The sequence below is a fragment of the Mustela nigripes genome, chromosome 1 (assembly GCF_022355385.1).
Source record: "Mustela nigripes isolate SB6536 chromosome 1, MUSNIG.SB6536, whole genome shotgun sequence".
NCBI lineage: Eukaryota > Metazoa > Chordata > Mammalia > Carnivora > Mustelidae > Mustela > Mustela nigripes.
In genome coordinates this window covers 76,110,604-76,127,830 of record NC_081557.1, presented here as the reverse complement: position 1 = coordinate 76,127,830, position 17,227 = coordinate 76,110,604, and the positions used below count along the sequence as shown (strand labels likewise).

The following is a 17,227-nucleotide window of genomic DNA, read 5'->3' as shown; positions in this document are numbered from 1 at the left end:
TCACCTGTCTGCTTGCTAGTCCTTGAGTAGATATGCTCTCACTTTTTAATGCTTTTGCCCCTAGTTCCTTCTGCTTTCTCATATTGTCTGCCTTCAAACTTGTGATAGTGTCATCTTGGACAAAGCTTTCTCTGACTCTACCTGGATAATTTAGATAATTTCTTCATTTGACAATTACATATGTGTGTGTGTGTATATATGTATATTTATTTCAGCTACTGTCCTCTGCCCTTGCTAAGCCAGACTACCTAATTTGTAGAGCCCAGTACACAATGAAAATGTAGGGCCTTTGTCTAAAAAACATTGAGAATTTCAGGATGGAGATAGTGTCTGAAACCATGTATACAGTGTGTGCTCTGATACATTTATATATTGTAATGTGATTGCCACTCTAACAATATTTATCACGTGACATATTTATAGTACAATACAGTCTATATTCACTATACTGTACATTAGATCTCTATGGCTTATTTAACTACTTTTTGCAAGAGAGCCTTCTAAGCATGGGGACCTGGAGGATTCCATGGGTCATATGCCCCAGAGGCCAGCCTTGGGCTTATCTCTGTGCTTGCCTTACAACAGCACTCTGACACCGACTTGTAATTATCCGAGTGTGCACTGAGGTGTAGAAAGACTGTATGTGTCAGAATGCCGTATAGGACCATGAGGTCTGTGGCTTGGAGAAGCTTTGTTAGGATGGGAGCCAGCTTCCTGAGGAGCATGCACACCTGCACTGGATTTTCACTAAATGCCATTAACATTTTTCCCCCCCATCAATCGCAGGGCTCTGGCTGTTTTGCAGTGTAGTGTATGCAAGTTTATGTTCAGAGCTGAAGCACTTGGCATTGTAGGCAGAGGAGAAGCTGGCTGGCATGTAGGGAAAGGACGTAGGAAAAGGACAGAGCTGTGGCAGAGATGGAGAGTGGAAGGGATGGCTCATCCCATGATCACACTGGGAGAGTCATCTATGGATGTGCAACATGCATGTGCCCTGTTCCCCCGTGACCTGCACTGCTGGTCCCCAGAGAGACCAGAGCTCTGTGAAGGAGCTGCCCCTTTGAAGGACACAGAAAATTGTTGAATCCAGAATCAAGATGGAAACTCTCAGCCTAATTTTTGTTCATGCATTTCTGTTTCTTCTAAGAGATGACAGTCTCCAGTCAGTGATTATCAATATTGATTGAGTGGAGCAATTTGGGCCTTAAACAGAGCATGTCTCTCAGTGGCACAGTTGTAGCCAGTGTTACAAAATGAATAGAAAGACAGGTGGGCAGCAGTTTAGGGAGCTTTTTTTTAACGCAGAAGAGCCCTGCGGGGGCAATACGCCCTCTAGTGTCAGGAATTGTAATGAAAAGTGGGTGTAGAAAAGGCAGATCCGGGAAATTTGCTTTCCTCTCAGACTCACACTGCGCTTTCCTGTCCTCAAACTCCTCAATTTCTGGTCTCCCCCAGCATCTCTTGCTGGGTTTCTTCCATGGTCTTAAGAGACTGGGGATAAGAGAGGGAGGGAATTCTAATCATGAGAATTAGTTTGAGGGGACTCCCCTCGGTCAAGACCTGATTTTTTAGGGACTAACACTTTCCAACCACCCTCCCAGATGGGGCTCTCTGTTGTGCTGGATTATCTCTTGAACTTAATCTTTAGTTAATAATTAAGACTTGGAAAGTTGGTCAATGAACAGATGCTGTTTCTAACCTCCTTCTAGGTATTTACACCTCAAGCCGGGCAGCTGTGACCGTGGGGTGGCTCAGAGGTACCATTTGAAGTAGCTGTTGCTTTGATATTAAGTCGAATGGCCTGGAAGAGCTGGCCATTGTAGGAACCTGCGTGCCACACTTGTCCTGGGTACCCTGTACTCCCCTGCGAATACCCTTTCAATGCTGTGTGCCCCCACCATGTCCTCTCTCCTGTTAGCACATAGTTTCCTCATTGACCTTTGTGTTTGTCTTGTCCCTGACAACGGCCTCAGCTTGCTCTTCCCTTGCAGTGGGGTGCAGATGAGTGTACTAAAGAAAGACTCCTTCTAACGTTTGACTAAATCAGAGGGTAGGGAGCCTTTTCTGAAGGCCTCGGAAGCAGCACCTCTTAGAAAAAAGGAGGGCCTGTGGAGGAGGAGAAAAAGCCTCTCTCCTAAGACTCTGTACCCCTGCTCATTGTTGAGAAGGAGCCAAGTCTCAGCTGCCTTTTCTCTTTGCAGGTCGGATTGGTATAATCTGATCCCTGCATGGCTAAAACACCGGCAGTCAGGGCTTAAGGCCAATGGCCAATACTTCATGCTGGAGGACTCCACTTTCTGGATCTTTGGGGGCTCCATGCACTATTTCCGGGTGCCCAAGGAATACTGGAGGGACCGCTTGCTGAAGATGAAAGCCTGTGGCTTGAATACCCTCACCACGTGAGTGCTGCCCCACCCCACCACCAAGCATGGGCATCTGTGGCATCTGTGTCTTGGGCTTCTTTAAGGCAGCCCAGACTGTGGGTCTCCATCTGGCAGGATCAGCCCTGCCAGATCCTGAATGTGAGCTGTCCCTGAAGAGAATCTTTGGGCTGAATTTTGTGAGGAAAAATATAGGAGGAGCCCAGTCCTCTGCACAGGACTGCCAGGTATAACAACTGCCTTCCTTCACCTGCACAGCGCTCCCCGTTTGTGTGGATGAGAAGACAGGCTGGATGTATAAGCTTTAGAGGAATAGAAAGAGCAATGGCATACAAAGGTATACAGTGAAGGAGGTGAGTGTAGGTGTAGGAGGTGATTAAATTATCGAATATATATACGTCTATATCTATATACATTGATATATCTATATCTAGGTAGCTAGATATCTATATATCTATATTTAGATATATTAGATATATTTAGATATAGATATTTAGCTACCTAGGTAGCTAGCTAGCTAGATATAGATATATTTAAACAAGCACACCACCCCTCAGTTTATTCAGCAAATGAGTAAGATCTTTTTCAAAATAGCTTCCTTGGGAAAGCATTTTCAGGCAGAAATATGTGATTATAGATTTTCTTGAACAGTTTATGAGGTAGCTTTGTAGACAATTTCTAAAAAGAATTACAGGAATGTTCTGGGCCATCACAACATAGCTGAAACAAATGTATATAATTTTCCAGAAAGATTACTTAAAAGGATCCATTTATTTACATATGTAAATTCTGGTCCTATGGGTACATTCACACATCACAGGACTCCTCAATCTCGTGGGAATATGGCAAGCTAAGCATTCTATGTTATTAAAGCTAGGTAATCTGTATTTTCTCAAACACAGAACTCCTGAGTCTGAGTTGGAAGCAAGCAAACCTCCTCTCCCTATACCTGAGCACATTCTTTGCAGCTGAAGAGCGTTCCATTGGAAGCTGGGGTGGGTGGGGGTCCAGGAGAGGACCAGCTGTTACTGGTTACTGATGTGTGTTACTGTCATACATCACCCCATAACTCTGCCTCTTGAGTTGGGCCCTTTAAAGAACTTATTTTATTTTCTTATCTTTTCAAGAGAATACAAGGAAAGAATTCTTTGGAATTTTGGTTGCATCAGTAAAAATAGGACCGACCACTGAGGTTTCCTCTTATTTTACTTTTAACTCTTTCTCTTAATAAATTACTTTTTTTTCCTCTGATGAAGGAAAAACGAGAGAGGTGGGGAGGGAGGAGGAAGTCGGGGAGTGGAGTGCATGCTCAAGCTGACCGGTGGTCCCATCTTAGGCTTTACCGAAATCTTACTGGCCTTCTCTCGCTTTTCCTAAGGAGATGACATATTAGCCCCCACACCCCATCCAGGGACTGGCCCTGGATTCTCTAAGGTCCCTAGATCTCTTCGCTTAGTTCTTGGTTACAATCATGACACCATTACAACAATGTACCTAATATATCCTCAGACATTTTAGGGATAAAGGAGGTAATCTAGACGACAAACTAGAATAAATGAAAAGCTCAATCCTGTAAATATCTTCTATTACAGCTATGTTCCATGGAACCTCCATGAACCAGAAAGAGGCAAATTTGACTTCTCTGGGAACCTGGACCTGGAGTAAGTGCTGTTGCTGCTTCTGTGGCCTGGCCTGGGGTTGGGAGGCAGAGAGGTGACCCCTTGGGGTTGATTAGGAACCATGGGACCATCTCGGTTCTGCTTTGAGAACCAGAGAAAGGCAGGTCAGGAGCCTTATTCTCAGGACCCACATGCTGTCTCGCGACGAACCTGTTACTCCTGGGGGTCTGGGTCTGCCTACTCTGAGTCCAAACCTCTTCACTATAGCCCATCAGTGCCTAAACCCCAGTGTCTGTCCTGCTTTGCAGTGTGGTCCAACCACCTGGGCTGGGACAGGGGTTGCCCCTCTCTGGTAGCAAGGCAGTTGGGGTCAGGTTCACTGTTAGGACCTCCGTACCCTGTCTAATACCCTTCATCCTTATGCCCCCAGTGGGGCTGGGCAGAAGGTCCTAGTCTGGAAGCAGGTGAGAACCCAGCTCCCAGGGCCTCTGAAGGCAGGGAGGAGAGGAGCTGGGCAGCTCCACCACCTTGGGATGCTGGACTTGTCTCCACCCTCCTCCTCTGTGTCTTGAGAGTTGCTGACGCTGACCTCCCTAGGGCCTTTGTGCTGATGGCTGCGGAGATCGGGTTGTGGGTGATTCTGCGTCCAGGCCCTTATATCTGCAGTGAGATTGACCTCGGGGGCTTGCCCAGGTGAGTGGGGGCTATGTGGGGCTCCAGCTGTGGCTTGAACTGTCCTCTGAGCTTGTGCAAAATAGTGATCACAAATGTAGGTTTAATTTTGCTACAAAAGTATATTTTTCATTTTGTACTGAAATTCTTTTTCAGAATAAGTGGTACCAAAGGAGGCCATTTTAAATGATGTCACTTTATTTGATAAAGTATAAGAGAAACAAATTAATATTTTTGTTTTATCTTCAAATTTCAGGCTTGAATGAATTATGTTAGGAGACTATGTATAGTCTCCTATACATAATGTTAGGAGACTATGGATAGTCTCCACTAAGGTCAGTAGAGTTGTCTGGGGTTGGAGGAGAAATCTGGACAGTAATCACCTGGTACCGCATTCATTCCTTGTCCTCATTATTACTGCCATTAACTTTCCACAAAAAAGACTTTCTTGTTAATAGATATAATCTTTCCTATCTTCAGGGTGTTCCAGATGGTTAGATCCACTTTCTCCCTACCCCATGCTGCCCCAAGAGGGAGGAAGACTGGTCCTGTTTGCCTTGTGGTCTCCTTCGGGAATGGCCTCTCCCCACTGCACAGCCACCAGCCCAGGCCTTGTTTTCTCTTTCCTCTCCAGCGCAACACAGCCCTACCCTAGGGATCCAAGCAGCCTCTATCTCCATTTCCTTTGATCCCTAGGATCACCTCCCTGTCTCTGTGCCCTTGACAAGGCTGTGCACACAGCCAGAGTGCCCTCCCCCTGCACCTAGGGATTAGAAATCTTTGTGTCAGCGATGTCCTCAGGTTCAGCTGGAGCTGCCAGGAGGACAGAATTTAAGTGTTAGCTCAGAAGCAATGGGAGTTCCAGCACTTAGCCCTCCTCCTGGGCAGCACTGTCCATTCATATCCTGGCATATGGACACACCCTAGGGAGGCCCAAATAAGCAGAGACCCAGTGTTGACGAGAAGCTAGACCCTTCTAGGTGAGATGGAGGGTGGAGGTATCCATCTCGAGGAAGCTGCTCTTTCCTCAGGCATTTTTACCTACCTAAATTGATCATTTTCTGACCTGTTCAGGGCTTCCAATTTAGGAGAGCCCTCAGAGCCTTTATAAGAAAATATAAATGTTTTCTCAGAAATTTCAAGTGAGAAGGAAAACTTTCTGACTCCAGGTCTGGAAGGAATAATATGATCTGGGGAATGCAATGACAATGGACAAGTTGTGGAAAACATTCCCCTTCTTCCTCACCAGCAAATCCCCTGAGCTGAGGTCTGAAGAGCTAAGGAGGCTGATGCTAATGTGCCCCCCTCCCCCGCCAGCCAGGACAGCAGGGGGAGAAGTCGGATTAGCCTCTGATGGCCTCTGTGTCTGGACTGGTTTTCTGGGTGACACTGGAAGGTTGCATCTGGCCCCAGTGATTCCTTAACCCCTTTGGCTTCACTAATTTGTAATGAGATTTTAGAGTAAATGCTTCAACGCTGGGCCTTGCATTCAGTGAAAAGCTTTTCTCACACTGCCTGGCAGCCAGACCTATCTATATAGCCATAAAGCTGGAAATAAAATCCCTAGCTGTGCTGGTTGTCTTTTTGTAGGGAAGCAGTGCAGAGTGCAGGGCTGGAGCAAACAGATCTCTCTGGATCTGTTTGCACAATCCGCCTTCCTGGCTGAGTGGGGTGGGAATGGTCTCACTCCCCAGGACTCTGAAGCTGCTTTTCTCCCCCACCATCATCCTATCCAGAATAAACCCACAGACAGTGAAACTAATTCCCCCCCTCCTTTTATTCAAGCTGGTTACTCCAAGACTCTGGCATGAGGCTGAGAACAACTTACAAGGGCTTCACGGAAGCAGTGGACCTTTATTTTGATCACCTGATGTCCAGGGTGGTGCCACTCCAGGTAAAAGCAAGGAGCCTCCTCTTTGATCTTCAGCTGTCTCCTACTGGGAGTAAATAGTCCTAGGTGACCTCTCAGACTAGGGGCTCACAGTTCCTTTCAACACAGGAATGCTTTCTTTTCCACTGCCTGAGATCTTTAATTGGAGGGGTTTGTAATAGTTGTTTTCTAAAAGATATATTTCAGTGTTGTCTTAGGTGGCAAAGTGCTGAAGGGATAGACAGGCACAAGGACTGACATTCATCCTCCCAGTGTCAGAGCTGCCACATGTGATGTCTTGGTAACTGAAAAACCCACCAACTGGTGTCCCAGTACCAGTACCAGTACCAGTGGCGTACTTACTGGCTCAGTCCTACATGGAGAAGAGCGTAAATGGATGGGCCCTTACCTGTAAGACAGCAGGACTTTTTGTGGTTATAAAATTACAGTTGATGACTTTTCAAGGTACATCTTTTGGCTACCTACCAAAAAAGTGCTGTGTGATACACATTTTATTCAAAACATAGGTGACAAAAAATCAGTTTTGGGGAGAAAGTATCTTATCCTTGCATGTAATATTTGGAGGCAATCAAAAGGCAGGAATGGGAATAATTAATCCAATAGTATATAAAAATTAGAAGAATCGTGCTGAGAAATTAGTAATTTATTAAAAAAATTAATACATCTACAAAAATTGCTGTTGAGTTGGGGCGCCTGGGTGGCTCAGTTGGTTAAATGGCTGCCTTCGGCTCAGGGCATGATCCCAGGGTCCTACATCGGTCTCCTTGCTAAGCAGGGAGCCTGCTTCATCTACCTACTGCTCCCCTCGCTGTGCTCTCTCTCGCTCTCTGACAAATAAATACAATCTTTAAAAAACCATGCTTTTGAGTCAATCGTTTGGAATGTTCAGAGCACACATAGACCAAAGGAATTCCTTGACCATTTATAGGGTAGGCAAATAAAACACAAGGTGCTCAGTTAAATTTGAATTTCAGCTAAACAAGGAGTATATTTTTTAATATAAATATGTCCTTAATGTTGCATGGGATGTACCTACATTATAATATTCATAATTTACATAAAAATGTATTCATTGTAAATCAAGTTTAGCTGACTATCTTGTACTTTTTAACTTCTTAATTAAACCTAGAAACCCTAATCATGAAAGAAGTAAGAAGCCAGGAAATTATTAGCCTAGATTTTTGCAAGGAAGATGGGATTACTGAGATGATTCAGCAGGTTGTAGTAGATTGGGTGCTGGAGGTAGAGGCAGGGGTTGTAGGGAAGGTCATCCAGGAATATGGCTCAGAAGCATTCTTAAATACGGAAGTAGTATACCAGAAATTAAAAAAAAATTCTGGGTATAACATAATTATTTTATTTTTTGTTGTGGCAAAATATACATAACAGAAAATTTACTACTCTTACCATTTTAAAGTGTAGAGTTCACATACATTTACATCGTTGTGCAAACAGTATTACCATCCATTTCCTGAACTTTTCCATCTTCTGATACTGAAACTTTCCATTAAACATTAACGTCCCACCTCCCCTCTCCATAACCTCTGGCAACCACCATTTTACTTTCTGTTGCTATGAAGTTGACCACTCTAGGTACTTCATATAAGTAAAATCATACAGTGTTTGTCCTGTTATGACTAGCTTCTTTTACTTAGCATGTCTTCAAGGTTCATTCTTGTTGTAGCACATGTAGCAGGTGTCAGAATTTCCTTCCTTTTTAAGACAGAATCATAATTTTTTGTATGTCTGCATCACATTTTATCCATTCATTCATGAATGGACACCTAGGTTGCTTCTGCCTATTGTGAATAATGTTGCTATGCTAGTTAGTCTTACTAAAGTTTTATCAATTTTGTTAATCTTTCCAAAGAACTAACTCTTGGTTTTGTTGTTGTTGTTTTTTAAAATTACCTGTTATTGTCACTATTCTAATCTTTATTATTTCCTTCCATCTGCTACCTTTGAGTTTAGTTTGTTTCTTTTTTCTAGTTCCCTAAAGTGAAAAGTTAGATGTTGACATAAGACCTTTCTTCCTTTTTAATGTGTTTACTGGTATAAATTTCCCTCTTAACACCACTTTTGCTGCATCTTGTAAGGTTATGTTGAATTTTTATTTTCATTTGTCTCAAGATATTTCCTAATTTCCTTGAATCATTGGTTGTTTTTAAGAGTGTGTTGTTTTATTCCCACATATTTCTGGGAATTTGAGGTGTGAATTTTTCATTGTTCTTTTTGCTGTTGTTTCTAGTTTCATTCTGTTGTGATCAGAAAAGATACATTATATGACTTCAGTCTTTTAAAATGATTTAAACTTGTGTTATGGCCTAACATATGATCTGCCTTGGAGAATGTTCCATTTGTATATATTTGAGAAAAATGTGTATTTTGGATGGACTGTTCTCTATGTATTTGTTAGGTTCATTTGATCTATAGCATTGTTTGAGTCGAAATCTAGGTCTTTTCATTAGGGAATTTAATCCATTTATATTTAAAGGAATTATTGCTAAGGAAGAATTTACTTTGGTCATTTTTAATTTGTCTTCTCTATGTTTTATAGCTTTGCTCTCCCGTATTTCCTCCATTACTAATTTCCTTTGTATTTAGTTGATTTTTTAAAATTACAAGTTTTAATTCCCTTTTCATTTCTTTTGTGTATGTTCTATAGTATTTTCATTGTGGTTACCATGGAGATTACAGATACTGTCCTAAAGTTATTACATTCTATTTTTATATCGGTGCCAACTAAACTTCAGTTACACACAAAAACTACTCCTTTACACCTCTACCTCCCTGTATGGTATTTGTTCTTCTCTGACTGACTTATTTTGTTCAGCATAATACCCTCTAGTTATATCCACATTGTTGCAAATGGCAAAGTTTCATTCTTTTTGACATTCACCTCTGTTGGAGAACTTTGTATTTTCCTGTGGCTTCAAGTCACTGTCTAGCATCTTTTCATTCAACTTGAGGGAGTCTGTGTAGCATTTCTCATAAGTCTATTCTAGTGTTATCAAACTCCCTCAACTTTTATTTTAGAACGTCTTAATTTCTCCCTCATTTTTTGAAGGACAGTTATGCTGGATGTAGAATTCTTGGTTGATAGGTGTTTTTTTTTTTTTTTTTTTTTTTTTTTACCTTTCCCTTCAGCCCTTTAATTGTATCATCCTTCTGTCACTGCCCTGCAAGATTTCTGGTGAGATATTCACTAATAGTCTTATTGGGGATCACTCACACATGCTTTTCTCTTGCTCCTGTCAAGAATCTCTTTTTGTCTTTGGCTCTGACAGTTTGATTGTAATGTGTCTTGGTTTGGTCTTTTTGTTAATGCTACCTGGAGTTAACTGAAGATTCTCAGATTTGTATATCTATGTCTCCTCAAATTTGAGAGGTTTCCAGACATTAATTCTTCAAATAATCTCTTTGCCCTGTTTCTTTCTTCTTTTTGGGATTTCTGCAATGTGTATATTTATCTGCTTACTGATGTTGTATATGTCCCTCAGGGTCTGTTCACTTTTCCCCCATTCTGTCACTTTTTGCTCTACAGATGAAATAATTTAAAATGACTTGTCTTCAAGTTTTCCTATTCTTCCTGTTTGAATCCATTGTTGAACTTCTATGGTGAATTTTTCTATTCAGATACTGTTATTTTTCAGCTCCAGAAATTTTATTTTTTTAATACATTCTCTTTATTGATATTTTCACCTTGCTGATATAGCTTCTTCCTGATGACTTTGTCTAGGTTTTCTTTAGCTCTTTGAAAAAAAAAATATGTGTGTATATATGTGCGTGTGTGTGTGTGTGTGTGTGTTTTAAAATCTTTGTCTAGTAAGTCCAGTGTGTGTTCTTTAAAGACAGTTTCTAGAGCTATACTTTATCCTTTTGAATGAGCTATGTTATGCTGTTTCTTTGCCTGTGTTTGTTGTTGTTGTTGTTGAAAGTCGGCAGGATCCTAAGCATTAAGATCACAGTGGGGTGATGGTTTTAGATCTTCTCAGATGTTTTCTGGACATGTGTCTAGTCTTGCCTGTGTGTGTGCCACCTTTTTTTCCCTCCTAATTTTCCTTGGCTGCTTTTACATGTCTTAATTTCCCAAAGAGTCTCACCTCAGTTTTTCTTTTCTTTTCTTTCTTTCTTTTTTTTTTTTTTTTTTTGTGGCCTTAGGTGTTCTATCATATTCCTCTACCTATAACCCCTTGCACCTGGCATACATGGGCCTTTAGACCCCCCCTGAAATTTTCACATGTTGTGATCTTCATTGCCTTGTATAGCTTCCAACCTGAGGTCCAAGCTATGCTGTTTCCTGTATGAGCTCCAAGTCAGATGAGAAAGAAACTAGTCTACTGGGAAGCCTATAGACAGTCCAGAATATTGCAAACAAGTTTCATTTTTCTCCTTCTGTCTTCAGGGAGGGAACTGGGGATTGGGTTGCTTTTTTCTGACTATGCCATGCTATGCCGGCGAGGAGGTGGGGCAAGGGTGAAGAAAAACACCAGGAGATTTCTTATGCTTTTAAACATGCGTTTTTCTTGATTTGCTTAAACATTTAACTGGTTTCCAGAGCTCTTAAAAAGTTATTTTAGTTGGCCTGTAATTGTTTATTTGATGTTCCCATAAGGGAATGAGGACCTGGAACTCTCTACCTACTCTTGTGTCCTACTGACATCATTCTCAATTATATTACCAAATCTTTTGAGACTTCTTTTCAAATGCAATATTTTGCTGGTAATTGGTGATAAGTGTGGTGAAATTAGTACAGTTTCCACTACAAACTCAGCTTTTGATTATTTCTCTTTTCCCAGTATAAGCATGGAGGCCCCATCATTGCTGTGCAGGTGGAGAATGAATATGGTTCCTATAACAAAGACCCTGCCTATATGCCTTACATCAAGAAAGTAAGAGTCAGTTTGGTTTATTTCTTCATATTCCTTCCTCTGAAATGTAGTATGGGCTATGATGTGATGTTGGTCTAATTCTTTTCTCATATTAATACTACATTTCCTAGCACCATTTATTAATTTTCTAACACCTTTCACCTAGCATATTTCACATATGGTGAATCCTTTCACCGTACTTTTATTTCAGTGGTGTCATCACTTTTATCACCATTTATCAATTGAGTCTAATTGTGGGTTGTAGTACATATATGGTATCGCAGTGGCTGAAAATAAAGGGATGGGTTTCATTGAGTGTGATGACAAGTGAAGTCTCTCTGCCGAGGCTGCTCTCATTCTAGCATCTAATGCAAGGGTTCCCAGCTTCATGTGAACATTAAACATCACTTTAAACATGTGAACATCACTTTAAAAATCCCTGTGCCCAGGCCATGTACTGTACCAATTAAATAAGAATCTCTGGGTTCTTATTCCAATGTGTGGGTTATTTTGAGAACCACTGATTTAATGTGTGGCAGATCAGGGTAGGGCAGGGCTAGATGACACTTAAAACAACAGGGATATACTCTGCTCTGGGTTCTATCCATTTGTAGCTAAGGCCTTGAGCAAATGCCTTAATTTTTCTAAACCTCCATTTTCTCTTCTTTGAAGTGGGACTAATGAGTGAATTTGCCTCTCTGAATTGTGCATGTGTGTGAGATCACTTGGCTCAGGACTATTCTAGCGATATAGTAAGTAGTCAGTAAATAAGACTTGGATAGATTATTGGCAGTGGTTTTATAGTACTTAGAAGGGCGGGCCATGGTGTGGGCTGAGGAAATGGTAAGTGGCCTTAGGAAATCCACCTAATTAAAGCTGCTTTAGCTTTGGCCCTTGATGTCAGCATCTCTTCTGCTGTCATAGGCAGATTCATTTTCCATTTGGAAATTACTTCAGTCCCTGCACACAGGCTCAAGTGCTCCAGCTTATAGGCTCTCATGTAGTCTTTCCCCCTTCTTATCACCTGCAGAAAGCCCTGTCTCTAGGGAGCAAGCCTGTCTCCAGGAAGAGGCATTCCCAAAGCTGGGAAGGGGAGCTCCAGAATTAGCTTCCATTCTGATAGTTAAGCCCAACTGCAGCCTATTTAGATCACACTTCCAGCTTCCTCTTTGCCTTTGAATTAACTAGAGAGATCTCAGCCAGGCCTCAGGATAGGAGGGCTTCTCCCACTGTAACTCCTTGGACTGTCTCTCAAATGCTGGGGTTTCTCCAGAAGGTGTTTACTGAGTCCTGAGCTGTAGAGAAGGAGAGCTCTGCTGATGGGTGGAGAGGAGAGTGCAATCCTTCAGGGGCTTCTCCGGTTCAACTTCCTTGGTGTCTGGGGAAGGTATCCACATGTGAGACAGGTGGATAAAGAGAAGCTGCAGCTTCTGTCATCCTCCGTCATCCTGAGCTCTTGGGAGGATCCCCTCCTAGAGCTGCCATGCAGCTTTTCCTGGATATTGCAGATATACAGACACCATCAGCATAGGATGACCTTGGGTCAAACACCTGACCTTTTTGAGCCTTAGCTTCATCATGTGCTCAGTGGAGTCAAGAATGCCTTTCTCTAAGGCTGCTCTGGGAATGAAGTGAGATTACAGATACAAGACCCCTAACTCTGTTTGACAGTTCACTGGTGCTCAGGAAATAGTAATTACCCCTTATGGTATGCAGTCAATAAATTAATGCCTGTGAAAAGTCAAGTGTAAATAGTACAGCTGTAAAAGAAGGTTACACCCTCCCAACCAACACGAGGCTGTATGTGTAAAGTAGGAACTGAGGCAAAGCCTGTTATATATCGGCAAATGACTGGGTTGGGAGTTGTGAGATGCTGAGTCCAGATTTTAATAAAAATATCACCCTGCTTAACGAATTGAACTTCTGCAGCTTCTGTTGTTTCTGTCTGTACAGTTATTGCGAAGAGTGAATAGGACAGTCTATGTAAAGTATTTAGCAGAAGGCCTGCCATGATTGTAAGTGGTTCATAAATTTAGCAGTTACTCTGAGTAGTAAAATGGTTACTGCCTTTCAGCGCAGTGTGTGCTCCTTCTACTTCTTCATTTGATTGACAACTTTCGAGGAGATCTTCCTGTTCTCCTAGGCACATGCAGCATGTCTTGGGCATGTGACTATGTTGAACAGAGCCCACCCTGGCCCGGTGTGGGGGAGGGATGGGCTGCTTCTTTCTGATGTGGGGTAGCTAGAGGGTCAGGAGGTCCTGACCTGCTCATGGACCCCCTGCAAGCTGGCCTCTGCATAGGCCTGTCTAGGAACGGCACATTAGTCAGAACTGGTCCCTCACCAGATCTGTGGCAGCCAAGGGATGCCAGAGTCTGATAGCCCTGACCCTGCCTCAGCTCGACTTCAGCTGATAGGAGCTTTGTTGAACATGTTGAACATAAACAGGATAGGTTTCTGTCTACATTCTGTGGTGAAGTAAATACTTTATTTTGAAACTTTCCTTCTTTCTTTTCTAACTGTCTCTTCCCAACTCTGAGGAACGACATGTTGACTTGTTTTCTTTTCCCCCACAGGCCTTGGAGGACCGAGGTATTGTGGAGTTGCTCTTGACTTCAGACAACAAGGATGGCCTGCAAAAGGGAGTCATGGATGGAGGTGCCTGCCTGGAAGCTGTGCGGTGGGAGGGTGGGAAGCAGTACCCTGGCCTCACTCTGTATTCTTCCCCAAATGGCCTGGGCCACCAGTGGAGTTTCCCTGATGTCTGAGCTTCTCCCATTTGCATGGCATCGGGCCCGAAGCTCTGGGCCTCAGAGGGTTGGAGGATCTGTGGCAGACGGATCTCTGGTCTCCCACTTCTGCTGAGCACTCTCTCAGGACACTAATAGTGCTCTGCAAACTCCAAGATGGGAATGGTAAGTTGGTCATTCTAAAGGAAGGTCTTTTTGAAAGTCTGCAGAGAAGGCAGAGCAGATGAATCAGGATGGGGTGTCCTGTTAGGGTGGCTTAGTCAAACCCTGCCAAAATCATGGAGATGGCTGACCACTGTCCAGGGGGTAATGTAGCCCCTGTGGTTTTGGCAGCTGGCTGGGCAATAAGTATACAGTAGTACAGGGTATCTGTTCCCCTTACTCTGAGTCTCTTCCTGTTACTGTAGAGGCACTGGCCCAGCTTCACCCTTGTGCACTAAGCCCCTTGTCCCTGAGCTACTCAAGGACATTGCTCCAGCAACTCCTGCTTTTGCCCTAGGTCATCAGATTTTCTCTATCTATTGGGTCATTCCCATCAGCATATAAACATGTTGTTATTTCTCTCTTCTAAAACAACTCTTAACTCCTTTCCCTATCCAGAGGCTGCCGTGTTTCTCTGCTCTCCTTTCAAGAGATCTCTCCATGCCGATGCTCATTGGCTGCCCCAGTCTGTTTCCTTTCCATCTCTCTTAAACCGTGGGCGTCATGTAACCATCCTTGCCATTTCACTGCCGCTGTTCTTTTCAGGGTTGCCAGGGACTTCCATGTTTCAAATTTAAATGCTTGTCCTTGTCGCCTCTGACCTCTCTGATTTTGTCAGCAACCATCAGTCTCTTTCCCTTGAAGTGTTTTCCTTCCTTGGTGTCTGAGACCCAATTTCTTGGTTTTTCTCTGACCTCACAGGCTGTTCCCACCTGATATCTCCCGCCAGTCACTTCTCTGTCCCTGAGTTCTGATATTTAAATTCTTTACCTCTCACTCGTTGGAATGAATGTTCCTCCTTTCCTTACTTTCACCACCCTGGTGATATGATCTAGGTGTCTTTAATCTGACATGTGTACTGTTGAGTGTAAGATGCATGTCACCATGAGCGACCTTCCTGAACTCCTGCCTCACGTGTACATCTGCCTATTGCATACAGCACCCCAGAAAGTCTGCTGGTATCGTGGAACCTGCCGGGAACTGAACTGTCTCCCTCCCAGGGCATGCCCCACTTTCAGTCTTTTTCTCAGTAAATTGCAATTCCATTTCCCCCAGTTGCCCAGGCCCTAAACTTTGTAGGCACTCTCAAGCCTCTGCTTGTGTATGCGTGACGCACAGCTAATCCTTTTTATCTTTAGTTTTATCTTCAAATTTATCCAGATCCAAGTAAGTTTTACCACTTCTGCTATAACCATCATTTTCATGTGCATTGTTGCAACAGCACTGAACTGATCTTTCTTCACTGTTGACACCTGCATAACTTTTTCTCAACATGACAGCATTTGCAAATGTCATTTGGATCCCCTTAGGCCTCTCCCTAACTGAAGGTTTACCTTGCCTTCCTCAGACTGAAGCACAAGTTATGAGAAAGTCTTCAAAGGCCCTCCTTTGGCCTTTGACCTCTGTGACCTGTCTAGGTGTCTCCTGGTCCCCTTCCTATCTGTTTCTGGAACATACTGGACACCCCCAGCCTTCCTGCAGAGCTATTTATGGCTGTTCCCTATCCTCCCACTTTTCTGCCTGGTCACCTCGTAGTGCGGCTTCCCCTGAGCACCCATTTGAAATACAGCTGCTTCTGGAGCTCACCCAGCCCCTTGGCCCTGCTTTCTTTTTGCCTTCTAATATTCTAGATAGTTTCTTTGTTTTATTTACCTGTTTACGGCCATAAGTTCCGCAAGGGCCTGGATTCCCTCTTGTTTGGCTGTGCCCCTGTGCCTGGACATGATTCATGTTCGTAAAGACGGTGGTGGTGGAAGGGCCTCCTATCAGCTGCCTGATGCTTCCTGAGGGCTCCCACCAGCTTACTCCTTGGCCCGAAGCCGCCGCGCTTCCGGTTCCTTCGGTGTCGCCCTCCCCTCTACTAGACTGAACAGATAGGGCCTTTCATCTCTGCAGCCCCAGGCCAGCGCCGGCCTGCGGGGGGCACTCAGGGTGTGACTTGGATGAACCCGCAAGAGAAGTCAGTCCCTTTCCCCAAACCCACTGGGTTTCTCAAGGACCAGCAGCGATTCCCGCCACTTCCACGCGATGGCACTGTCCCCTTCTGGCCGCTTCGAAAGCCTCCGAGGGCCCAGTCCTTCAGGGGGGCCTGGGAGGGGCTGCGGCCAGAGCCGGCAGGCAAGACTCTTTTGGAGGCTGCTGCACAGGTTTAGCGCGTCAGCATGGTCCTGAGCAAGGCCTCCGGGGCCTGGAGGGAGTCAGCGAGGCCGGCCGCGGGACTCCAGGCCCTCCTCCAAGGCCCGCCCTCGCTGTGCCCTACTCCCCGCTCCCGCCCCCCACCCGCTTCCCCACTGCCCCACCCCTCTCCCCCCCGCACGCCTCCCCGTCCCCCACCTCTCCGCCTCCACACCCCTCCCTTACCGCCCCCCACCCGTCTCCTCGCCCCCTACCGTCTCCTCGCCCCCATCCATCTCCTCGCCCCCTACCGGTCTCCTCACCTCCGCGCCTCCCCGCCTCTGTCCTCTCGGTGCCGCCTCCCTCCCCCCCTCCACCCCTCCACGCCGCGCCTCCGCCCCTGCCTTGTCTGTCTCCCTGCCCCCGCCTCTCGGTGCCGCCTCCCTCCCCGACGCCCCGCCCCGCTTGCCCCTTCATCTCCTTACCCTCCTCTACCCCCGCATCGGCGCCCCCCCATTGCCCTTCCCTCCCGGTGCCCTGCACCCCAGCCCTGACCTCCTGAGCTCTGCCTGCTGTTGGCAGAACTTTACTCAATTACTTAAAAACGTAATTAAAGTAAAGTGTAAAGATACCAGAAATGCTGCCACCGCCGCCGCTGCCTCCTCCTCCCTCTCCCCCTCCTCCTACTTCCCCTCCATCCCCCTCCCCCTCCACCTACTCCCCCTCC

At 44.7% G+C, this 17,227-nt stretch overlaps 1 protein-coding gene across 1 annotated transcript in view; it reads left to right on the top strand.

The window, feature by feature from the left end:
* The window catches only part of LOC132025688 (beta-galactosidase-1-like protein 2), a 47,645-nt gene that overhangs the window by 11,601 nt on the left and 18,817 nt on the right, over nt 1–17,227 (top strand). Inside the window, exons 2-7 of the mRNA XM_059413315.1 lie at nt 2,202–2,399; nt 3,974–4,042; nt 4,598–4,693; nt 6,458–6,566; nt 11,363–11,455; nt 14,011–14,092. Coding sequence (XP_059269298.1) covers nt 2,202–2,399; nt 3,974–4,042; nt 4,598–4,693; nt 6,458–6,566; nt 11,363–11,455; nt 14,011–14,092 — 647 coding nt within the window. The remainder of the gene's footprint in view (nt 1–2,201; nt 2,400–3,973; nt 4,043–4,597; nt 4,694–6,457; nt 6,567–11,362; nt 11,456–14,010; nt 14,093–17,227) is intronic.